General features: G+C 36.4%; 3 protein-coding genes and 1 pseudogene across 5 annotated transcripts; 1 reads left to right on the top strand and 3 right to left on the bottom strand.

The window, feature by feature from the left end:
- Positions 1-373: 373 nt before the first annotated feature.
- LOC140978383 (formin-like protein 20) lies at positions 374-13,390 on the bottom strand (annotated as a pseudogene).
- A 1,682-nt stretch (positions 13,391-15,072) lies between these two features.
- Positions 15,073-16,761, bottom strand: LOC140979303 (large ribosomal subunit protein eL42). Its single transcript, XM_073444648.1, has 4 exons — positions 16,633-16,761; positions 15,645-15,824; positions 15,429-15,503; positions 15,073-15,247 (listed from the first exon to the last, which is right to left on the bottom strand). Exons 1-4 carry the CDS (start codon positions 16,633-16,635, stop codon positions 15,188-15,190), a joined length of 318 nt encoding a protein of 105 aa, XP_073300749.1. The 5' UTR covers positions 16,636-16,761; the 3' UTR covers positions 15,073-15,187.
- A 734-nt stretch (positions 16,762-17,495) lies between these two features.
- Positions 17,496-21,748, bottom strand: LOC140978491 (uncharacterized). Of its 3 annotated transcripts, none has more exons than XM_073443588.1 (3): positions 20,077-21,748; positions 19,137-19,483; positions 17,496-18,292 (listed from the first exon to the last, which is right to left on the bottom strand). In XM_073443588.1, exons 1-3 carry the CDS (start codon positions 20,918-20,920, stop codon positions 17,594-17,596), a joined length of 1,890 nt encoding a protein of 629 aa, XP_073299689.1. In that variant the 5' UTR covers positions 20,921-21,748; the 3' UTR covers positions 17,496-17,593. The 3 variants fall into 3 exon arrangements, with proteins under 3 accessions (XP_073299689.1, XP_073299691.1, XP_073299690.1); XM_073443590.1 differs by having other exon boundaries at positions 19,146-19,483; XM_073443589.1 differs by having other exon boundaries at positions 17,497-18,292; positions 20,080-21,747.
- Positions 21,749-22,214: 466 nt separating this feature from the next.
- On the top strand, positions 22,215-26,020 carry LOC140978382 (DNAJ protein JJJ1 homolog). The gene is made up of 4 exons (XM_073443366.1): positions 22,215-22,788; positions 23,866-25,083; positions 25,510-25,568; positions 25,664-26,020. The coding sequence occupies exons 1-4, from the start codon at positions 22,312-22,314 to the stop codon at positions 25,719-25,721; spliced, it is 1,812 nt and encodes a 603-aa protein (XP_073299467.1). The 5' UTR covers positions 22,215-22,311; the 3' UTR covers positions 25,722-26,020.
- The last annotated feature ends 231 nt before the right edge of the window (positions 26,021-26,251 follow it).

Genomic DNA, 26,251 nt, shown 5'->3' with positions numbered 1-26,251 from the left:
TTGAGATTTATTGTGGAAACAGAGAACCTTCGAGTTGAGCCGTTTCTCGAGCATCATCAAGTTTGTGGTATTGTTTGGTGATCTTAAAGTTCAGTTAGTTTTAATTTTAATTTGGGGTTTGTGGCGAAGTGCATCTAGTTATCCTCATGTAGTGTTGTGGTAATTATTAAAACCCAAAATCAAATTGGTTCTTATTTCGGAGTGGGAAAAACATGCGTGTTTTCTCCCTCATAATCAGTTGAAAGATAATTATTTTATTTGGAAACAAATAATCAAATGGAATAGTTGCAAAATTGTCTCCTCTCCCAATGAATAAACATTTTTTGAGGGCTAATATAAATAGTAGCAAAAATAAAGAGAAACGTCCGAGCCCGAAACACAATGCTCTCCACAACAGTAATATAAATGATAATTCGTGTCATACGTTACAAAACTGTAGTCTCGTGTTCCAAATAACGAATCATCTTTTGGAACAGAACCTAATTTCGACTATCACTATCCATGTACTTGCTTGCAGAGCCTACTTTTCTAAATCCTATATCTAATCCTCACTTGTTTACAACAATCTTACCTTAACCAGTAAGTACAAGGAATACAACTTTTATGATTCAACAAGCTAGAGTTCGTAGAATTTTACACGTATCTTGGTAAATTTTTGTGATATGCTCTCAACTCCAGTCCAATCCTCACAAGCAGATCAAACAAATGGAGGAGATACCGACTCTGCTTTCAAGGACAAAATGAGAGGCTTTTCAGGATCATACCAGGCCATATGATCAGTTGTATGGGTCCATATTTACCTTTGGTGACTCATTTTAAAGATCCCAGCCCCAGGAACAGTAATTACTGTGCAAACTTGGGTAGCTGAAATGTGTGAGATACTTTTTAAGTCGCTGACACAGAATTTCAGGTATTGTCATGCTTTGAGAGCACTCTCTCACTCCATTTTTCTGGGTCCAGTGAAACCAAATAATTCCATAGCTGATCCATGCCACAGTATTTGGCATTTAAGGCTCATGGCCGATCCATGCAGCAGTATCTGTGGGTCGGAAGTCTGCATCCTACATGTGCTCAGTCCTGATGGTTGAGGAGGAAACATGTGAAAATATTAAAGCATTTCTTAGTGCTTCATTGCTTTTGGTGTCAATTTTATTCCCTTTGGGTTCTCCATCTCAGCCTACTTTTGGGCTTTTTTCTTTTCCAGTTCATCCTGTTTACGGTTTTCTTCATGAGCTTTTCGAAACAACCTCACAAAATTTAATAGAGTCGCTGGAACTGCATATGTGATCAGACACTGACTTAGCAATCTGCAATGTCAAGGCCACATAAGCCAAAATAAAATACACAGTAATATCACCTTGCTCGAATGGACATCGGGCAGGATCTTCACCAAAATACAGGGCCAGTGCATCGGCATTTCTTCCCTGCCCAACAAGAGAGATGAACGATTTCATTACCCCGGAATAATCAGATGCTATCGTGATGTATGTCACATAGATTCAAATCCAGGTGGAAATTTACCGCAACAGAATACAGGTTTGTTACTGAGGACCCTTCTATCTCCGCTACATCGACAAACGCCTTCAATGTCTGCATGCAAGGAACCTCATAAGATATCAAATGAATGTCATACAATTCCTTCAAAAGTTTATATCACTATATTATCACCCAAAACATGCTACTTTAATATCATAAAATATTTTTATACAACCATTTCTGATATGAGTTAACATATTAAGATACAAATTATTTTATCAAATTATGTTTACACAATTATTTCATTCTGTAGAAACAAAAATAAACATATATTGTATTTTCCCAAAACCTTCACCAAAATACTTCCCAAAAAAACTGTCCCAGAGGCCATAACACTCAAAATAAAACCATATGTACTGTTAGACTCTCAGCGATTTTTTAATTGAAAATGATGGGAAAAAATTTACAAGGGACTCCTGAGATTTAATCTAAGTTAGGCAGCAATTCAACGAAGTATTAATGCTATTGACCACCCATAACATTTTGAAGGTTCGTGTGACTGAAATAAAAAAAAGTAAGCTATTTATCTGCAAATAAAATGCAATGCATTATGCATACGCATCTCACGTGCCTGTACACCAGTAATATTGTGATGCACCAGTGCATACGAAATGACAAGTGGAAGAAATACCATACTTACCTTGTGAAAATTTTCAGATACAGGACCATCATTCTCTGAAGCAAGCAATTCTTGCTTCACCTTTTCTAAACCCTTGATAATTGCTTGCATTTCTTCTGCCAAAGATTTCAATTGAATCTACGAAAAAAGCCAAAGAATTGAAACAAAAGAAAAATTACTAGAGAAATGATTCCCCGAAAGATCAACTGACTAATTTCTTTTCGTATAAAAATCCAAAATCTAAAAATGTAATATTCAGTCCAAAATTACGATATCTAATTTATTTTAAGGATGAGGTTATTTTAAAAAGAAAATAGTCATTCCCTTGAAAATATTTTCAACCAGGTATGCACATAAACATTTTTTAAACAAGATCATTTTTCCAAAAGAAAAAAATCTTTCGTTTAATTTATTTGAAATTGTTGTTTCTTGTACAAAAAAATAAAAATATAATTAAGATTTCTTTTTTCTTTTTTTCTTTTTTGTGGAAGCTAACCAAATAATTTCTTGCTCAAAGAAATCTGAGAAAAATTAACAGATTCTGGTCATCGCGATTTATGATGTGATTAATGAGTTTTTGATATTGAAATTTCTTTCTAGAAAATTTCTGTATCGCAAGATTAGTAATTCGCCCTAAAAATACAAACCTTTGAGGCCGCTTCCAGGCTGACAAGATCTTCATGGAAGTCTAAAAGAGAAGGAGACTTAGAAGCAAGCACCTGAGAAACAAAATCAAGACAGAATCAACCACACACCAGCAGACTAACCATCGAGTTCCTTTTCTAAGCATCATCCAAGCATTTAATGTGAGGAGTGGTGCATAGCCTCTCTTCTCGTCCATCCCAAGTAGGTAAATAAGTAAAGATTTCTCACAGGCACTGAAGTGCTATATAACCACATTTTATGTTTAACAGTCACAGATGCAGTTCAGAACAAATAGAAAATGTGATATCCTAAAAACTAAGTCCATTATAGTTGCGAACCAAAGCTGATAATTTTAAGTGAATTCCTCATGATCTTCGCTCAAACATCTATGCATTGCACGATTGCCTTCCATGTGAACATTGCTTTGCCAAAATAAATGCTAATGGAGAAGAAAAGGATCCAGGAAGAAAAAAATGTGTCTTCACACTAATTGTGTGTTCAGTATGAGGAAAAGCAAAGCAAAAGACAAGAGCATGTAAGGATTTTGTCATGGATCTAAACACATCAAACCAGCCCAGTATGCAAACGGATCAAAATGAAAAGCCCAATGACATAATATACCTACGATTAAAGCATGGAAGATTCAAGAATATACAGTAGAGAAATCCGCAAGGATTGGTACAATCTTTAGTTACTTTCCATTAGCCATAAATGACATAATTTTAGGATGTAAGTATGTATTAAGCCACGCCCATCCTAAATAAGCGATGGCTCTTCTTTTGTATTTAAATTGTTCAACTGATGAATAAAAGTAATTATTTGGAATTAAACCACTCAATTTCTTTAGTAAAGTAATTATTTGGAATTCAAGACATCTTTTTATTCAGGATGTAAGTATGCATTAAGCCACACCCACTCTAAATAAGCGATGGCTCATCTTTTATATTTAAACTGCTCAACTAATGAATAAAAAGATGTCTTGAATTCCAAATAATTACTTTACTAAAGAGATTGAGTGGTTCTCTCAAAGAAAGAGCCCCTTAAGATTATTCAAAGATAAGTAAAAAGGGCAGAAAACTCGCAAACCTATCTAGGAGCTCAACGATCGATCTATCCATCGTCCTATAACTAGATCCATCTCATAGTTGTCAATAGTGAGCACGTAGCGAAGCGAAGCCCCGTGGCTACGGGGCGCTATGCGCACCGCACTTCGAACTAGCGAGCGCTATCGTCGCAATATCACGATAGCGTAAAGCAAAGCTACAAAACACTTTTTTTAAAGTAATGCATGTTTTGTAGTCCTATTTTGCACAATTTTTAGACTTGATTCTATTTCAATTCAACGCTGCTTCTGCTCTTTTGTTTCAATATTTTCCGATGCTTCTCCTCTTCTTTTGCTTGTGGCTCTTCGGACTTCGGACTTTGAACTTATATATTTGTTATTTAAGCAAGAACTGTTGAATTGATGTTACTTTATGCTATATATTATATATTTATATACTTGTTGTGTTTTAATTTCAAATAGCCCTTGCTACGCCATTTACTATGCACTATAGCCACGAACAACCTTTGCGCTATTGACAACTATTCCATCTCAGAAGCTCATAACAGATTTGTTCTCTACTGTAGGATAAGGTACAAATATAAGATAAATGAAGAACAAAACAGCAAAAAATTTGAGTAATAGTGTTTAGCTCCCTAACAATGGGTGCTATCGACAAACTATTGGCATATCTCAGCAATAGTGTTGGAAAATGCAAGAGATCATCAAAGCTACCACCTGTACAGAGATGGCAGGGAGGGTATAGAGGAAAGGGAGAAGAAATTTGCAAAAGCAAAAGTTAATTTTGGAGAAGAAAAGTTTAATCACTCATGTGAAGGTTGTCTCAACTCATATCCTTTATCCCCTGGATTTCCAGGTTCCAGGTCGCAGTGGCTGGATATCCACCATGAACCTGCCTTAGTTATATTGCTACCATGTCATTAGATATCATCATCTTTTTCAATCATTCGGACCACTTAACTGACATCACTTATCTGAGACCTGGCAACAATGACGATGCTCACATGCTGAATTTCAAAACATCGAATACCAAAAATCATAGTAACTTGTGTGGGGAAGTATGTTGATTCATTCAATATAAGCCAAAAAGTTGACATTTCATGATTGTTTCAAACTCTGTCAGCAGTTCCAAGAAAAACAACCGTATGCTATAAAAATCTGAATGAAATAAAAACCATTTGGAAGATCAGTTGCATAAAATTAAAACAAAAAAGACAAAAATATAGACCAGTACCTTACAAAGATAATGCATGAGTGTCATCTTGTTGTTTGTTGCACGTGTGTCAGTGAGTTTCAAAAGGCTGTCCAATTTGAATCCTATAGCAGATCCTGGATGAGGACAATTTTTTAAATCAGAAGCAGTATTACAATTGCCACTCCTTTCAGCTGCAAACAAAGTCAAATTCCATCTTTATATTTAAATAAGAAATTACAGCAAAAATAACTATACTATAAGGTGAACAAGATGTCAACATTACAAAGGGTTTTGCAATGGAGAGGTAGATGTTAGACCTCAATAGGATTGGTAAAGATGAAAAAAAAAGATGCAAGTGCAGGATACATGCTGCATCATATGATGTTCAAGTATTCATGCTCGTGAAGCCGTGAAGTTCTACTCAGGGTTGTAAGCAAAGTAAAACAATACTTTCCAGTGCACTAGAGAATCCATGAAGAGAGGGTGCATGAGGACAAGGGCACTGGTTGTGCATTTGGTAACATGCACTCCACTGATATATCTTTTTTTCTAACAAAGAAATTGGCCACCTGAACAACAATCAGAGTGAAGAATCGAATACAAGTAATGGGCAAATTAAACCCTCCACTAGTCATGCTGTCAAATTATTATTTCATACATTGGGAAAATAGATCCTTACCTCTGGCAGTTCCTTGATTCAGTGTGTTTCCAAGGTATAAAATTTTCTTAAGAATTTCTTTCAGTTTAATGGACATCCGAACCTAAGGTATGAGAAGAAATTAAAATTAGTTCAGCAGCTAATAAATGTCAAAGCGAGACCATTATAATTTCTGACAAACCTCTTCACAAGCAGAGTTTACAATGTTCAAGCTTCTTTTGAAATCTGAAACCTGAGACAAGCANGTGGTACCTTCATCAGCTCCAAGAAAAACTAAAACATGGAAATGGAGTTATGAACATCCAACTTTAGCATTCACAACTCAAGAAAATAACATAGTTCTTTAAAGAATAGGAAATGGAAACAAGAAATATAAACAAAAGTTACAAGTGCCACATCTTCAAAACAAAAAGGTATCTTGTGAAAAGTGGTAACATTTATTGTTCAAGTAATAAACAAGGAGATTAGATGATACCTATCTCAGAAATGCAAATATTTAATCATTATTATCCTTTTAAGTGTGTAACAAGGTAACTTATATTAACATTGCAAGAACATACATATTATTGGTAAAGGTGTTCTTTTGGATCCAGTTCACTGACCTGTTCACACTTCCCCAAGTTCTCCTTGTCACCCGTATAGCCCTAAAAATCATAAAAACCAAATTAGTGGCAAGTAAATAGTGGCCCCTTCTATTAGCAGTGGACATGAATTGCTTAATGCATGAGCAAAGACAGCTTTACCTTGAGAAGTTCCATCTCTTCCTTAGTTGGACAGAACTTTATGAGGTTTTCCACTTGATCGGCATCTAAAATTGATTCATCCATTGCAAGAGCTGCAGCCTGTAAAACACACAATCCTCCCTTTTACAGGAATAAAAAAAGGTGGAAAACGTTTTCACAATTGCAAAAGCAGCAAAGGTCTGACCCACCGGAGTACTTAGTTGGACGCGTCTCACTAATTTTTAGACCAACTCAACATTTAAGGTTTTATAATGCATCCGAAACCCAGTCCAAATCAAAATCATAGTTTTACTCGAATTGAAACGATTTGTGTTGTCTGCCTTTTTCTTTTAATTTATCATTCTCTAAAACATGAATTGAATGTGATTATTTAAAACTTATATATAATTCGATAAGTGCTTTGCTCCATAGCAATAGAAACAACTACTTGATCAAATACTAAATAATTGGTCATGCAGCATCTGTAACCATTTGTTGGGATTAATAGCTCTTTCAAATGGAGATCTCTTACATTGGAAACAAAAAAATTCAACAGACTATTGGAAATCGAAATCGTCATGATGAGGTGACTACAAATGAAAATTTAATAGTTGAGATGACACATGATGGCATTAAGTGTTTCAAATGGAAATATCTTAAAATTGGTAGGAACAAAAGGCAAACAAGAAAAAATTATAAGAGAAGCTAAGTCAAGCAGATGTTACGCCATTGAAGGATTTAAAATCTCGATTTGAGATCAGGAGAGTAACACATAGTAAAGATGCACGAACCCACACTTACCATCATGTCAGGAAGTGGCATTTTCACCTTCGTGAGCATAATTTCAGTGTTGTTTGCCCTCCTTAAGTCAATCTACCAAGAAGAATATTTAGAAATAACTAAAGACCAAAAAAATTCATAAAAGCACAAATTGAGCCCCCAGCATAACACGTGGACCACCCCAGCCAATAGAGAGACATCCCAAAAAAGGGAAAAAAAATGAACTCTAGAGAGAATCACATTCAAAGAAAACCCTCTAAACATATAAATTAGCTTAAAAAGCATACAATCCTACCATTATTTGAACCCACACATGGTCATAATTCTGAAGTTGTGATACTATGCAGTCTCATCGATCTATATCACACAAAGTAGAAGGAAAAGAGCCAAAGCAGTGTTCTCGTGACAGAAACATCTATATGGCAAACCCATTACATATTTTGTGCTGGATGAGGCATTTCTCAACAATGGTAAGTTTGTCAAAGTAAAAGTTCTCGATTTTTTAATGATACCCATTACTCAACAACTATTCTTGTGATTTTCAAGATGATTTGAAGAGTCTAAAGCTTATCGCTCACACTCAATTTCTATATTTGCTACTAGAATGCAGTAAAAGTGGTTCAATTTCTTTGATTGCTAGAGGATAGACTATTTCCAGTCAAAGCTGGGCCTGCAGATATACCAATTACATCTGATACTAAACATGGCACATTCCCTCGAATGATTATAGTTTAGCAAGAAAAAAAATTATGGAAATGTATCATTTGTCAATAAAAGGTCTCCTCGAGAGGTTCCCCCCTCAGTAGCAGATTCGGAATTCTTGACGTTCATAAACTCTCATGGTTACTAGATCACAACAAGTATTTGGTTTCTCAAGTCCATGATGCTTAACTTGAAAGAAATTCATATTTTAAGATGATCTCAATCTATTAAAGCAGTGCCATTTTACTTATCATCTACCACATAATTTCAGGAATTTTTTTTAAAAAAAACAGTATTTTGGCTAATTCTTGAGATCCAAAGAATTAAATTTATTCAATGAATCGCCCTCAAACAAATTCAGTAAAAGAGATCATATATTCGAACAACTTAACCAGATGGACTTTGTCAGGCTTAGATCCAACAGACTTTCTACGTCCTCCAGATTGGCCTCCTGCATTATCTGACTTTGGGACAGAAGTGGAGAAAAGAGTCTCAAGTTCAGACACATCGAATTCTGATGCACTAGGAACAGAAGGAGATACGTTAGTAATTTAAGAGAATAAAGAAGTAATAAGAAAAAAGCAATGAAAGTTAAAAAATATATTTTAAAAAAACAAGACCCAAACCCGATGAATAACCTTGTTTTAATAATTTAATAATGCTACTTTTACATGGGACCACAGGTTACATTCATGCATATGTGGAAACAAAATTGAGCTCATCTCTGGCCTCTAGGTCCATGCCCTTTTGGGGAGACTGGGGGACTAAAAATGCAAAATAAATACTGGAAACTTTAAGAATGGAACAAAGCAAATGAAGAAGAAACACAAGCATTCTGGCAATTCTAACCCACAAAAGTGTACCATTAGAGAAAGAGCAATACACTTGAGGCTCCCCTTGCCGCTGAAATTCTTCCCATAAGCTTCCTTGTAGCACCCTCGTCACCTTACTCCAATGAAGTGGCTTTAAGGTGGATCTTCGAGGTGCAGGGATAGTTGACAACCCAAGAGTGCGTGAGATTCCACGCCCTCTCCCAGCGAGCAGTCCTCTTCCATCTGCTGCAGGTCCTTTCGCACCAAATGGTGGAGGTGGAGGAGGTGCACTGCCTGGATGTCTAGGAGGCCCTGGAGGTATTGGTGGCCCAGGAATATGACCTCCAGGAGGAGGTGGTGCAGATGGTGCTCCTGGAACGGGCGGAGGTGGTGGAGCACCACCAATCATAGGAGGTGGAGGGGGAGGTGGCGATGGGGACCCATGTAAAGGAGGAGGCGGCGGGGGTGGAGCTCCAAGTACTGGAGGAGGCGGAGGGGGTGGAGCTCCACGTATGGGAGGTGGTGGTGGAGGTCTATGCATCTGAGGTAACAAAGGACGTAATGCACTAGATTCAGAGGATTGACAACACAGTGAATCACGAGGAGGAGCAGGTGGTGGTGGTGGTGGTGGTGGAGCACAACGCAAGATGGATAGAGGTGGTGTGGATGGAGTGACGTGTGAAGAAAAAGAAGGAAAGCCTTGGCTGGGGAGTGGTGGAGCTGGAGGAGGGCTACCCTGCAGAGGAAGCGAATGTGGAGGGGGAGTGCAAGAAGGTATTCCCACACTGTGATATCTTTGTTTAAATGGTCCGCCAGTAAGCGGCGGCGGTGGTGGAGGAACATTCTGTATGGTGGAATTGTGGGGAGCTGGTGGTGGTGGTGGTGGTGGTGGAGGAGGAGGAAGCCAGGAAATATTACCATGAACAGTTTTTTTTAAGCTTGTAGTAGTAGAAATTGTGGAAGGTGGAAGTGAGGGGGAAAGTGGGGGCAGCGAAGATGATTCCGAAGAAGAAAAACTGATGGTGCTTTTAGATGAAAATCGAGAAGGCTGAGGAGGTGGGGTAAAACTTACATGATTGGATGGCAGGGCTAGAGGTGAAGAGGGTGAGTTTTCTACTTCCTGTGCAATTGTCATAGGTGGCAAAGAAGATTCATTAACCAAACAAGAAGAAGGTGGAGGAGGTGGTGGAGTAGGTGGGGGAGTAAGAGATGGAGGTGGTTGAATAGCTGGACTAAGTCCCAGGGTCTCGTGTTCCACCAGGGGTGATGGAGGCAAAGTTCGGGAAGAAGCTTTTCGTGACGGTGACAAATCTGATGAGGTTGGACTACGATACCTTCCTCGGCCTGATCCAGTTCTATCAGCAGTAACCGAAGTTTCAGAAGATGCAGTCACAGCCTGTAGCTTAGATTTCCCACGAGGAGGGGAATCCTTTCCAGGAACTAAATCAGGTGGTGCGCAGTTGTGCCTTGATGGCGGATAATATACATGCATTGAATTAGTGTAAGAACCTTTATTTGAAGGTATCCACCTGGATACTGCAGTTGGCTTAGCCTGTCTTGTCATAGAGCTCTGTGGCTCTTGCTGCTTAGACTTCTTACTGGTACCAAGTGAATCTGCAGAAGGCTTTAAAGAGGAAAATGGCTGCTTCTTGGATATAGCTGAGAGCCCCTTATCAGACATATCCTTAACGTTATCAGAAGCGAACTTCTGAGGTGAACCTTGTTTTTCCATCCTCTTCATCGAAAGGAAAACCTCATCACATTCCTTGTCATCCCCTTCTTCAACCTTGCCATGTTTATCAAAATTGAGAGACTTGGATTCTTCATAAATGATTGCATCAGCTATAACGGGCCTAGACTTTGATTGAGCATCGCTGTCATGCAAAGCATTTTCTTGGGAAGATTTAACACTAGAATCAAACTTGTGGTCTAGTCCATGACTACCTTCATCGGAAGCACAGTCTTGAAATGCATGATGATCCAAATTATCCTTGCGAGCAGCTATCACATGAAGACTCCTACCATTCTGAGCACTAGGCTGAGCTGTCTGATTATTAGACTCACCTTTCACATCGTGCCCATCAACTACATTACTGAAGATCTCTTCTGCCTCAAAAAATTCATCTGGTGAAGCACTTTCTGTTTCATTTCCGTCTTCACTTGCAGACTCTCTGGCAATAATAGGTGGAACAGAATCTGCATCCGAAAAGAGTGCCTGAAAGAGAGAAAAATGTATTCAGTTCTTAAAACTTCAGAATTTAAGAAACATCGCATTATAACAAAACCTTACCTCAACTCTAAAATCCTTAGAAAATTGATCCCTGGCATCCCAAAGAACATCGATTTCGTCACGAGTCAGCATCAAAACATTTGACCGGATGAACGCTGTGTGAAACATAACTCTAAAAATCATTTCCTCCCTTACTTGATCATTGCCCAAATGGACGCACTCAACAACAACATCTCCTTGAACATGGCAATGAATATCTATTTTCACCAGTTTGCATTCATCCTGCATTCAGCAATAAGGATTGGCTAAAAGATCCAATAAAATCACTGTGATCAATGTAAATTTTATTCATTATATTACCATTCGATAGAGACGAATATGCTTTTTCCTTTTGGAAGTTGAAAACAAAAGTTTTGAACTTCTACTGGATGTTTTCGAAGAAGGATCCTGACCGTAAATACGGACTGCTGGTCGACATCCTCTCCCACCATTATATAGAGGAAGGACTCTGAGTATTATACAATCCAAAGCCAAAGGAGTATCTGGTGGAGGCCAATCTAAATTTCTTCTGGAAATGTACTGTAGATATCTGAGCTGAGATGGCTGTGAATTTGAAGAGGACATAAGATGAATAAGTTCCCTAGGCGCTTGCTTATATACCATTTCAAGCGTCTTCTGTTCACCAGTGTACTGTTTTCTATACAGAAGCAAGCCAGCAAGCATAAATGCAAGGACAGGCCACCCTCCACGTTCACAGTGCATCAAAAGCACATTTTGTTGGCCTTCAAGTGATAACCAACTCTCACTGGACCTCAAGAAATGGTGGATCATCTCTAGTGGTAAAAGCGGACAACCCTCGTACTGCTGAGGGTAATCCATGACAGTCATATCGTACTGAGATAATACATCAGATATTTGGCTCCTCCGTTCTCCCTCTTTGAAATTGAAAACCATAAAAGCAGAATCAGGGTAATGGTCCTGTAGCTGGGATACAATCCCATTCATATATGCTCTGTACTCATCTTCATTCAGAACATCAGTGGAGAAGCAACAATCAAACACTTCATTACAAAACAAATAAAGATTGCATCAACATATTGAATAATCCAAAACCCTTGGTAGCTTACTAAAATTAATTCCTCTGCGATACACAATAAGTTCAATGAAACGCAAACATCACATTGTTCCAACATAAATCAATCAACTTGAGAAAAGAGTTAGGAGGGATCAAAGAATTAGCAGATATGTAGCAATTTAACATAAGTTCCTCCAGGTATAATGATGTTATTATGGAAGATGATCAAAAGTGCCATGACTTAACAAGCATTCTTCATTATTAGGCATGGCAAGAGATTTCATATAAACCGCTTTGACACTTTCAAGCTACAAAATTAACATGAACACCTGTTGCACAACAAGGAATCATGCTACCTTTGGAGATTTTGCACTATAAATCAGTAAATGAACTTGAATTTAAGATAAAATTTCCAAATGGACATTATGCAGCAGTTTATGTACCCAGTAGCTGAACCAGAACATTAACAGAAGGGAGGCGAAATTTGAAGTATAAAATTTAAAGATGCGAGGGGAGAAAAATATACGGTTGACAAAAAAAATTAAAATAGAGCGGTGGCAACCATCGTGTTTGCCCCCACTCTTCCTCCACCGCTGCATCCTTTCAAACAAACTAATTCAGAAGTTTCAAATGTAGTCGCATCAAACAAGAACAAAGTTATCACGTAGCTAACCTAGTCAAAGACCAGTAAGAAGGCGAGCAAGGGTGAGAAAATATCAATCAAGAAGCTCCAACGAGCTCGCCAACTCTATGGCCTTACTGATTCCATATTTTCATAACGCCAAACATACTGCAGACATAAATGAGTAGGATGATAAGCAAGTCGAACATACCGTAGACCCTCTCGGAGATTTCGAGAAGCCGATCAGGGGGCTTCTTATAGAAGAATCGTCTAAACAGCGCCATCTAATGGCGCTGTTTACCCCCTAATCGGGTCCAAAACCCTGATTTCCAATCCAATCTCCAAACTTTCTTCTTAAATCTGACCTTCTTAACTAAATATCTCCACAATTCAGCAATTACTGCCACAATGCGATCGTGAAAACAATAAATAAGCAGTGATTCAACCAAATGCCAAGCAAAATTCCTCAAATCCAGCACGGGTTTTTCACCTCACAGCAATTAAACAATAAATTCAGCACATTTCGACAGAATCAACAAAAAACCAAAGAACCAAGAAACAGAAAAGCAGTGCCAATGGCAGTAGTTAAAAAAGCTACTTTTTTTGGGCATGAACAAGTGAGGGGAAATTATAGGAGATAATCACTACATTATATTGTGATTGAGGATAATTGTATGAGGACAAAAAGAAACGAAAATTTAGCAGTCCATGTGATCGTTAGCTGCAAGCAATTACAGAAGAATAAATAGAAACTTGGCACACATGGGTCGAGAGAGAGACTGCACGTCAAGAGGGAGACAGACCCGACCCGGAGAAGGTGTGACTGTGACCCGAATTTTGTCTATTTTCTTCTTCGTTCTCGTTTTTCCGCTTCGTTTTTGGTTTGGTTTTATTGTGTTGTGTTTAAAAGTGCGATTTGATGTTGGTGGGGATTTTTTGCCATCACGTATTAAATAATTAGGTTAGATGCCTGTCATTATCTTTTTTTTTCCCCTCAAAATCAACGTAAACGACAAATTTCAACGTCTTTGTATCATTTTATATTTTACTCAAGTTTTATATTAATTCGAGTTGAAAAATAGTTTATTCATATTTTTATCTTTCGTTTTTTATCATATTTTTTTATCGTTTTATCTCATAGATCAAGAACTATTTAAAGAGATTAATGAAAATGAGTGTAATAAAAAGTTTTTGGATGGTTAAATTGTCGAACGGAAAAAGAAATCTATCAGAACTCTCGCATCCACATTCATTGCATGTGCCAAACTAAATTAGAACAGTATGTTCTCAGGGAGGGACGACAACATATTAAATACACATTTATTGCACGTATGCGATAGAAAAATGTGAGTATACATATATACTGATATATTAATTTTAAAATTGAAATGACTTCATATAAACGTGTATGATGATGTCAAATTCTTTTGAATGGAGAAATTATTTATTCAAATATATTTTTATTAGCAGTTTCTTTAAAAATAAAAAATTGGTAACTAGACGGAGGATTTCATTGAACAAAGTACTTTAAAAAAGTATTTTTTTTCTAGAGATCGGAAAACAGGAGAGCTTTACACAAGTTCTTTCTTTGAAAATAAAATTAAAGTGTTTTTTTGAATTATAACTTCGATATTCAAAAATTCGTATTAATGTCAATAGTTTCTAAAAATACTTTTTATGATGTTTATTTAAATTAATTATATGTTTAAATTAAGCTTTTTTTTTTAAAACAAAAACAAAATAAACTAAAGATTGTATCGATTTTAAACATGAAGTCCATAATTCTGGAAAATGGAGCCCACGTTTCATAGGCTCAAACGTCAAAATTAATAAAAGCAACAATTAATTAGTCCACTTATCCACGTTTGAATCAAATCATCAATGCTTGAATAAATTCGCAACGGTTGTCTTGCCTATCTATTGTGTTTACCCAGTGATATTCATGGACTCACTTTTAAAATATGATGAATTATATCAAAATTTTATATCATTGACTCATTTATTAAACGTGACGAAATATATTAAATTTATACATTTAATACATAAATATCATTTCAACGGTGCTCATGTGAATACAAACGTATCAAATATATATAAATTTAAATTATTAAGACGTATTTTAATATAAAAATTAATTAAAAAAAAGATTTTATGAAAATGTTTGCTCTTTAAATACATTCTGGCTCTATTACTAGCAGCGGGACAAAATATTTTTAATATGTTGAATGCGTATCACTCAAAACGCACACACTTGAATGCTTAAATTTTGTATGTGTATTATCTTAATACCAATATTCAACCACAAAAATTATAATTTTATTGAGATATAGTTATTCAACCACTAATTTTAAATATATTAATTAGAAGTAAATAAATAAATTTAAAATAAAACATAAAATACAAAATTATTTTATCTTAAAAAACAAATTGTTTTTAAGACGGAGTAAAAAACAAAAAAAAAGTCCAGTGAATGTCCACAAAACAGAGGCAAAATCCAAAGCATTGCAATTTGCTGGCTAAGGGTGTATTTAGAAAAGGGAAGTTCCTTTCCCTTTCTTGTCTCCACCAATCTCAAAGTGCTTGCACCTCTGCAAATGTCGAACATAAAATAAGGTTTCCGCATAACCAAAAAAATGCCAACATTTCATGTGGTGTAGTGGCATATATTTCTCCCATTCAAGGGAGAACACACATTTCCCCCAAATTATACTGGAAAATTTTAAAAGGCTGAATGCAAACAAAACGAAAATGTAGCTACGAAAAACTAACCTTGATAGGGTGCTGGGAAACATGTTTGCAACCTTGACATTGCAACCTCAACACGATTTTCTTGGTTGTTTTTGCCTGATCAAGAAAGAAAACTTGAGCTACATTCACCCAAAACACAAGTAAGAATGTTTGATTGTAAAACCGTAAAATATTGAGTAGATCGTCTAACAGCACATCATCTTTTCCACTAGTTTAAGTACAATTAAATATCAACACCTTTTTGTGGAAGACTGGCTTGGTCTGCCCACCATAACCTGACTGCTTCCGATCATAACGACGCTTCCCCTGAACAGCTAAGCTATCTTTTCCCTTCTTGTACTGGGTAACCTTATGCAAGGTGTGCTTTTTGCACTCCTTCGATTTGCAGTAAGTCTTCTTTGTTTTGGGTACGTTCACCTGAAAATTCAAAATCAGACAACTCCATGATAATAAAAAACTAAAAAATTTTAGCATTGATATGTTTCGCATGGATTTATTGAACTAAATGCATGAATCACAAGGAAACATGTAAAAAAAGAACTGGATAGGCCACAAATCATGACTTCGAAATTCCCAACTTACAAAGAAGTAAAACTGTACACATGAAGAGAAAATAGGGTTAAGCTTGTGTGATACAAGGACAAACAATCCGATACATAATAAGTGCATTTTGGGTAAATAACAATCAGTAAGTAAGTGATTGAAAATAGACGTCAATCAAGTCAATTTGTTAAGGAAGATAGACTTCAATCAAGTTAAAAAAATAAAAACATGCTATTGAATAGTAAACCATTGCCAACAATAAAAAAAACTGAGAAAATCAGTCCAATTCATATTTCTAACCCATTGTGCAAAATCATATTCCCGCATTTCGTCAAGATAACAAATTTCTTCAAACAAAAGCAACTTAGTTTTTTAATCAAATTTGGACAAAGCAAGGAAAACTAACTCAATATCAGCTCCTCTATAACAGCATGCCACATGATAATAAAAAGATCTTATAGCTCAATAAATCTTGGGAGTATGAATTCCAGTGAAGAAATAACTAGCTCAAAATAAAAAAATTGTCATCTTTTATAGAGTAATCTATTATTCACGAGCTAATAAAAAATCTCCAAAACAGTAAACTGAACCGCTCTCGTGGGAAAATACATGAATTTCAAGAATAAATACCATACTGGATATGTATTCAAATAAAAATTAAAGCTAAAGGAAAAGAAACCACCATGGCTGAAGGCAAAGAAGATGGATTTGAATATCGGCCGAAGGACTTTTCCAAACCCTAGCTGATGAAGAAGACGCGTAGGCATTGTGTTCTGTTTAAAAGCCCGTTAAACGAAATTGGGCCATTACAATACATGGGCTTATTAAAATAACTGATCCATAAATCTTGTCTAATAGGGCTCAATATATACACATGAAAATTTTAAACGCACTAGTACCTTGTCAAGCATGATGCATGTATATGTATAAAAAATTCTTGAGTAAAAAATCAAAATTATTTAAAATAAAAAATTATGTAGATTATTTTTAAATGATCTTTATTTTTTATAATAAATTTTAAATGCGTCATTATATGAAAATTTGAATTCGATAAAATTTAGATAGATTTGTGCGCTGACAAATTTACAATAATATTTTTTTCTTTGAATTATGAATATTAAATAAAATTAGGATAAATTTTATATTGAATTAAAAGACGGACTATAACACTAAAGTTTATTAATGTAAGTCCTCAAATTAAATGAATATAACTTCTGTTAAACGAACTCACGGATCTATATTTGTTAGACGGATCGTCTCAATTCATACATGTACCTATAAATAATATTTTTGATGGATCGGATAAGAACTCTGTTTCACAATCTTTTTTGAATGTTAATAAGCCTACTACACCAATTCTTGATACTGAATATACTTTAAATTTTTATGGAGGAGCACAAAAATTTACATTGTTGATATTTTTTTAAAATTTTATTACAAATAAATTAATTTTTTACACGAATATAATTTTTTCGAAACTGAAGTGAGATTATATCTAAAAGTATTTATGAAATTAATCATACAAATTATTAGTTTTACAATTGACAAAACTATTGGTAATGTGAAAATAAACGATCCACTCGTTCAATTCAATTCTTGCATCCTGCAAAATCATTTTTTCTACTCATTTTCCCTTTGACACATCAAAGATTAATTTGCTCAGTCGATAATAAAGCCTTTTGAGCATTCAAAACTAGAGGAAAGCCCTGCCTTGCTTTCTCTACAAGTTGTCTTATCAACACACTCTCCATCTCCTCCTCACCGCCTTCACTCTCATCTCTACTGTCACACACAATATCTTTCATAATATCAAGATTTTTCACACTTCCAAGATTTAATTCAGTTTCTATGTATCCATTACGACATTCCAAGTGGACGTTTGAGTTGCTATCTCGAACCGTATCCACGTCTTTCATCCTTATATCTTGATGGTCGTTTCTCTTCTCAAACGGAAAAGGAAAATCTTCATCATCAGACTCAGATACCGTCATTAACTCCTCATATGCTTCGGTATATGCAGCCAAAGTTTCCCTGGATAAATTTAACACAACAGACTTTTGCTCGTCCTGAGGAACCGGGCTATCATGACTGGAAGAAGTCCCAATAATATCCTTCCCCTGGCTGTTTGCGAGTGCTGCCTCGAGTTCAACCACACGTTCTTCGAGTCTTGATTGGATGACTTCATGTAGCCTCAAGCTTAGTTCTCTGGGGGAGATTGGATACTCGGCCGAGGGAGGGGAGATTCCCTCCCTATTTGTATATGGTCGAGTGTCTTTCTCCGCATCAAACAAGTCAGCTTTCAACTCCCACTCGGTAACATCTGATACAAAATCTTGATCAAGCTGCAACGTAGCCATCTAGAGCATGTCAAATACATACAATCTAATACCAAAGAAATATATTTGAAATGCTGATTTAGATGCCATTTCTACTGTCAATTGATAGGGTGTAGGCAATAAACGTCATACAGTCACATGAATGAATAGTCACATATCGCAGGGCAAACTATTGCTTCCCCAGCATAAACATAATCAGCGGGGGGTGTTAACATATAGGTGCTTTCCTCTGTCCCTGGATAAATAATGGTTTTGAATTTGGAGTAAATAAAATATCTATAGATACAAGAATTTACAGTACTAATCGGGTTGATATTTCATTTTAACATATCAAAATTCAACATTCGGAAGGAATAAAGATCATAGCACTCTAAGTTCATTGCAACATCAAAACAAATGAAGTCTACAGTCTAAAAAAAGGCTTATTTTAATTTTCAATACTACATTGAAACAACAAACTCGTCAAGGACAAATGTAATGGATCAGTATGTATATACTCGATCAACTATGCCATGCAATTCAACTAAAGAGTGTGACCTCGCTATCCTCCTGCAGCATAAAGTTTAAAATAGGTGATAAAAAATTACGCATCTTCTCATCGAAAAATGGACCTTCCGAAAATATTGGAATCTCTATAAACTGTCTATCGAAAATCTACAGCAGCTGATTGTAATGACATATAACATGAAAAGGTGAACACCCAATGAGGCACTTGAACGGGACCAATTTATGATAATTTTTAGCTTAATGTTCCATATTGCAATGATAATGGAACATGATTATCCGAGGATCCCACATTAATTTAATAAATATTCACATCCAAAAACGAAAGATGCAATCATGGACTTACCATGCTTACCACGGATACATAGGACAGTTTCGCTTTAAATCTAGTCGAGTTCATGTTTGATTCCAGCCTCTCCAGTTCTGCTTCAAGCACTGCTTCTATTTTGCTTAATGATTCCTCCTCAGCCATTTGATCACAGGAATTGTCTTGAGATTCATAATCCTCCACAGTAAGCTCTTTCACAGTCAACGAATCCTTCATCTCAAGTTCCTCTTGCAAATCTTGAACCAGGTTCTCCTTATGCTTCAACAACTTATCCAATTTTTCCATTTCCCTTTTATTTTCCAAAAAAGACGAGACCATTCCCATTGTCAATCCAAGATAGAAAAGAAGAGCCCCGTCAGATGATCCTGATAAAATTGAATATAAATTATCAACATCACAGCTGAACTCTTATTTTGAGAGAAAATATTCTATTTATACTGCATTCCGTGATGAAAAAATTTCTAATAATGGAGTATGAGAAGAAAAAAATCATGATAATGTTATCATTTTTAATGCAGCCTTGTAAAGATAGTTTCTGAACAAGTTCACATTTTATTGATAACTTATGGCTTCTCTTTTGAAATAAAATATTTTAAATTTATGGAGAAAATGAAGGCATATATTAAAGTTTTTGTTTCCGCTGATGAAAAAGCCAAGACATTCATCTGACACTGAATGGCACATTACCTAGTTTTACACAATACACAACATGCAGCAGTATTGTAATTCTATTCTCCACATAAAAACATAGATTTTAAATGGATTTGAAAGAGGAACTGGAAAAAGAAAATTAAGAAACGCAGCCATGAAACTGATGGGTCAATTCTTACTCTCCATATGAGACACTGCAAGCATAAAGTAAATTAGAAAGCATTTAAAGCTTTAGATTATTAAAATATTGAAAGTGTAGATTGCTCATACGGCTAGAGGAAAAATGAATCACGTGATAATATATTACCACCTTGTGCAATCTTGTGATTTCCGTTCATTGTTGTGCTAGAGTTGTTCCTCCTTAGAGTACGGTTTTTTTCAGTTCTAGCTTTGGTGTTCTCTTGTGACTCCATGGGTACAGCATGCAGCATTCTTATAACTCCTAGCACGTCATTATTCTCTTCTAAATGTGTTTCCTTGAGCAACTTATGTCTCCAAGCTGCATTGCAGGATGCACAGGGTTCTCTCCTGATTAATGAGCTTTCACCAGTCACGTGAAATGGCCGCATTGTCGGTTTGTTTGATAGATTGACAGAACTCATATTTTCTTCAGTCTCAGCATGTTCCTCCAGTAACTGAGCCATAAGACAACGTTCAAGAGATGTACGACGTTTTATGAATTGCCTGTTGATTTGTCTACTTCTAATGCTACTTCTATTTCTTCTAAAATCATAAGAAAACCCCATTTCTATTGTAGAAGGTTGAGGCAATGAATCATCTGCAATGTCGTCAAGGATTACTCCGTCTCCACAATTCCCTCCCGTGTTGCTTAAAACTGTGGCTGAAGAACTTGTATCCTCTGCCAAAGTTTCACCTTGAAATTCATCAGTTGAAACCATTTCTGGACCAAAAGCGTCTTGACAAGCCCATTCTTTTTCTGTACAATCGCATTTACCTAAATTTTCACTTGATAACACTCTGTGCAACTGATACTTATTATCCTCGATCTTTGGCAGAACTGCCGGTACCTCTTGTTTGACAACATTAAGGTTTTTAGAAGACAACAATTTGTGTTTACCACGATTAATATTCTTCAGACGCTGAGCTAAATAGCCGGCACCAGCAGCGGCAGCAACAAACCAAACATCCATGTTCACTTGTTTTTTCCACTTAGTTTTAATCCAGTTCTAGAAAACAAGTTCTTTCTTTCAGATTTAGTATCACCCTTAATAGAAATGGGTTTTGTCCATGATCGAAAAAAATTTATGTAATAAAATCAAGAATCATCCAAATTTATCTTCAATTCTTCATGTGAAATCTCAGGAAAACAGTCAACACAGCCGCTTCCCGCTTCCAAATCCAAATCAATAGAACAGCCCGGAATTCAAGTTAAAAATATGAACACAATTCAGATTCGTACAAAAGGGTATCCAAATTTCAACATCAAAATCAAGAAAGAATAATATTACCACAAAAAACCTATCCGCCGGTACCTTTCGTCAATCAACTAGAACCGATTCTCAGGATCCCTAAATATGTGATGAATGCATGAAGAAAATGCAAAATGCCACAACATCCCCATATACTGCGAAACTCATCAAAAAAGGAAAAAAAAAAGACGATTTCCCTGAAAGACTCGAGCTTTTCTTTGTTTTTCACGATCTTCTATAAAATCTAACTAAAGGCACATGCGAGCTGCACAACCCATCAAGGAAAGGGCCCATTTTCTCACCAAACCAAATATGCGACAGTGTAATAGGCAAGCTTGGGACTTCGATTGATGTGTGAAAAGATCACAATGAAAAGGATTGGCCCAAAGAATGCCTAAAATTAGTTATGTGAAGGATCAAACTATTTGTAGGTTCTAGCGAGGCATGTCATGTGATACGAGGACGAGGGGGCAAATCCAAGGGGCCCAAGCTTACAACACGAAGGAGGAAAGAGTTTGGCTTGCCATTTTGTAATTTTCCTGTTTTCCAATTTTCTCTCTCTTTGGTGTCTTAATTATGTTATTTGTATCATTAACTACTCGTATTTATAAAAAATTTGCGTGAAACGGTCACATGTATCGTATTTTGTGAGACAAATTTCTTATTTTAGTCATCCATGAAAAAATATTATTTTTTATGAAGTCACGAATAAAAATTTGTGAGATCACTCCTCTTATTTTGAACAATTCGGAATGATGTTGGAAAAGAAAACGCACACAGTATCATAAAATAAATATATATGTATATAAAATAGACGTAATTATCATTATACAAATTGAATAATTTTTATCTGTTTATTTATTTTTATTTATTATATTTGTTATGAAATACCACATAAATCAACAATAATATAAAAATAATTTCCTATCATATCGTTGCTTTAATTTCTTGATATATTTTAATCTCATGAAATAAAAACTATAATTATTTGAACTGCTGCGTACAAAAAATATTCCTTTCACTTTCCATAAAAATCTTGCCAAAACCGCAGAGGCTGTGTTGTTTGTATTTTGAGGAAAGGGCAGGCGGCCTTAGACTAGACTTTTACGGGTATGGCATCGACGGAGAAACGATGCCTGTACGAAGTCCTTGGCTTGAGCCGCGACTGCACTGCCGATGAAATTCGCTCGGCATACAAGCGGCTCGCTCTCCAGCGCCACCCCGATAAGCTGGTCCAGAGCGGCGTCTCCGATGCCGACGCCACCGCCGCCTTCCAGGAGCTTTTCAACGCCTACGAGGTCCTCTCCGACGCTCGGGAGCGCGCTTGGTACGACTCCCACCGTACACAAATCCTCTTCTCGACCAGTTCCGCATCCGATGGGTCCTCCAATTTAGTCCCCGATTTGTTTCCTTTCTTCTCGAATTCTGTATTTTCAGGCTACACGGATTCGGGGAGGGGTTTTTATAAGGTGTATGGAGATTTGTTTGAGAGAATATATGGGAGTGAATTGAGTTTTGCGAAGAAATTGGGCTTGGATTTGCCCAAGGAAGCTCCTGTTTTGGGCAATTTGGAGAGTCCTTATGCTCAGGCATGTATTTTTTCTACCCTGATCCTTCCTTTTAAATTGATACCTGTTACCGCAAATCTTTTTTTTTTTTTTTTTTTTTTTGTAGATATGCCCATGCAATTTCTGGATAAAGTATCATGCATAATTAAATGAAAGTTCATGTTTTTTTGAATCCTTGAGTTTACTCAATGGTTCCAAGGATTGGTGGCAGTACAATTTTTTGGCTGATTTGGAAAAACATGTGTTTCTCTATCTATATTTTATATGTATTATTTATATGGACCTCGAACTCTGACCTTGTATTTTTCATTTTAATTGCTTTAAAGTCTTACTAATTCGTATATTTTCAAATGGCACTGACAAGTTGGCATGAATATGATCTTTGCATGAAAGCATGTCCCATAAAAATATTTAAAGTTGTCTGCTTACACGATATGTGGAAATTGAGCACATGATTTGACCAATGTGATGTTTCTGCTGGTGTGTCATCCCCATCGTGGCTTCCTGAATCTTATTCACCCGAGTAATGTGTATGGTGATTGTGTTTTGGTTTGGATTTTAGAGATCACGATGATGAGGAGAGCTGTCTGCTATTTCTCGAACCTGATTATGGTAAAGGAAGTTCATGTAACACGACAAATGGCTAGAGTTTTTATGGTAGACTTATAGCAGGTCTGCAAGGGTGTGGAAAAATTGCTAAAGATGCTAATTTACCATCCTTGGGCTGCAGAAAATTTTCTTCATTTTTATGCTATTATTTATGATGTCAATCCAGTATCCTTCGTATTTGTTATTGGATGGGATGAAAATTGCGGAGTTAAAATATTTTGTTGTTTCATTGACTTTGTCAGCAAGTTGTAAATTCAACTGGAAAATTCAGTTGGATCTTTTTTGAATGCTGTATAATGACTCGATAGTGTACTTTTAGCAATCAATTTTTTTTTCTCATTCAAGGGAGTATATATATAATTTTTGTCGATGACAATGTCTACATTTTGTAGCTAAATATATTTGTAGTGTCATATTTTCATGCTATTTTCTGTCTTTCTATTATCTTTTTGTAAGATTCACCATTAAAGTTTTACCTTTCATATGCAGGTGACAGCCTTTTACAATTATTGGCTAGGATTTGCTACAGCAATGGATTTCTGTTGGGTGGATCAGTATGATGTGATGGCGGGTCCAAACAGGAAGTCAAGGAGGCTAATGGAAGAGGAGAACAAAAAGTTGAGGAGAAAGGCACGTCGAGAGTTTAATGAGACGGTTAGGGGACTGGCAGAGTTTGTGAAGAAGAGGGATAAGCGAGTGATTGATTTTCAGGTGAAGAGGAATGAGGAGATGGAGAAGAAGAGAGAGGAGGAGAAACAGAGGAAGAAAGAATTAGAAAGACAAAAAGCGGAAAGAGCAAGGAATTATACCGAGCCTGAGTGGGCAAAGATCGAGGAGTTGGATGATGAAGAGGCTGAGGATGTGGATGAAAGGAAAAATGAGTTGTATTGTGTAGTTTGTGGAAAGAAATTCAAGACGGATAAGCAATGGGAGAACCATGAGCAGTCTAAGAAGCACAAGGAAAAGCTAGCTGAATTGAGAGAAACATTTAGTGAGGAAGATAGAGAATATAAAGCAGCAGGAGAGAATGGAAAGGCTGAGGAGGAACACGGGGACGCTGATGGATATGGTGCTGGATATTTGTCAGCAAATGAATGTTTAAATGATTTAGAAGAGCAATTTAAGGTAAAGATTGGTATTCAAGAAGAGGAGACATGTAATGATAATGCTGAATTTAGTGAGGCAACATCGTTCAATGATATGGACAGTGGCAGCGGACAGAAAGAAGCAAGTGCTCAGATGGAGTCAGATGATGATGAAACAAGTTTCCTTCAAACCATGGTGTCAGGACGTAAGAGCAGAAATAGGGTTGGAAATAAACCGAAGTCTCCAGTTAGTAGAATTGAAGCAGAGGTTCACAGTGATGAATTGGAGTTCATGGAGTATAATGACATGAAAGGTTCTCGGAGGAGCATGGGAGGCAGGAGGAGACGGAAGGATAGAAGTCAAGATGAAGAAGTAGAAACTAGCACTGCTGATGCATCAACGAAAAATTTCCAGGCCAAGGAACAGGATGGGCCTGATGATACCTCTCTTGTTGGGGAGTCGGTATCAAACACTTTACCAGAATCTGAGACCATGAGTGGTGGAGATGATACTAGGAAATGGGGTCAAAAGTATCAACAGCAAGCCGCGGACAAGAAATCTACAATAAAGAAAGAAAATGTATCCAAGTCAAAGGTTGCCTCCCGAGGAAGGAAACAAAAGGTACCAATACTCTTCCAAAACACCTTCTTTGCCGCTGCTACATGCGCGTACATTGAGTTATGGGTTGTCTCAATAGTAAAGCTAAAGCTGTTGTCGAAGAATGATTGACTATTTAATGTGGAAACAAGGGTTATAAACTGGATTAAGATCCCTTGCCTCTAACCAATTGGTCTCATCAAGCCTTCTACTATATCGTAGTATTTTCTTAATTTACTGAGTGGATGAATGAAATTGTGTTCTCTTTCTACTGACAGCGTGGCGGTGGTTTTTTTTCCTTTTTTGGGGGGGTTTAAGCAAGTATAGGGTTTTAAGACAATGAAATGTATTTATGTTTTCTTGAAACCATATAGAGAGACTTTCGTGCACTACTTTTTCCAGTCTCAACTACTTCTGTGCTCAGCAGCAATTAATCTCTATTTTCCGTAGGCTGCAATTGGAGATTCAGGCACTGCATGTGAAAAGTGTGGAGAGGAATTTGAAACAAGGCAAGTTTCCTTTTATTTTCTCCTCCGCAAGATGAACCAGCGCACTACCCCATTCACACAGTTGTACCCATTTGAAATACCGACTTATTTAACAGGAATAAATTGCATAAACATTTGGGAGAAACTGGCCATGCTACACTAAGATCTCGATGATTTTTTTCTTGGTGGCGACTAGTAAAGCGAAGAAGTACCTGTTCATCTCAGGAATGCACTTCTCTTGAAACTGTGCTTGGACAAAAAAAATTTTTGACGTTCAGAAGCTTGTCCTTTGATGAGAGGCACTGCAGAATGCTGGTTCGCCCTCATTGAAGACATTCACACACCAAACGAATTATATATATACTACGTTGGCCAATTTTTGTGTTCTCATTTATTATTATTGGAAACATGGAACTCAAATTATATGCACTTACACTAATTTTTCTTAAACTTTTTTGTAGTTTGGATTGTATGGATTTGTTGCGTTTAAAACATAGCACTCATCTCTCCCCATTTCACCGTTCGTCTGAAAACAGCAGCAAACTATGGAGTCTGTAAATTTATTCATCTTTAATGAAGCTCATATGATGCATAAATCTAAAGCACTGAGAGATTTGAACCACAAATTTCGGATACATGTGATTTATATTTGACTGTATGGATCAAATTATAATTCATTCTTTTATTAATAATAATTAGGGTTT

This window comes from Primulina huaijiensis, chromosome 6, assembly GCF_012295235.1.
Source record: "Primulina huaijiensis isolate GDHJ02 chromosome 6, ASM1229523v2, whole genome shotgun sequence".
In the NCBI taxonomy this organism is placed as follows: Eukaryota; Viridiplantae; Streptophyta; class Magnoliopsida; order Lamiales; family Gesneriaceae; genus Primulina; species Primulina huaijiensis.
Note: the sequence above shows the minus strand (reverse complement) of the source record. Positions and strands in the feature narration are given on the sequence as shown.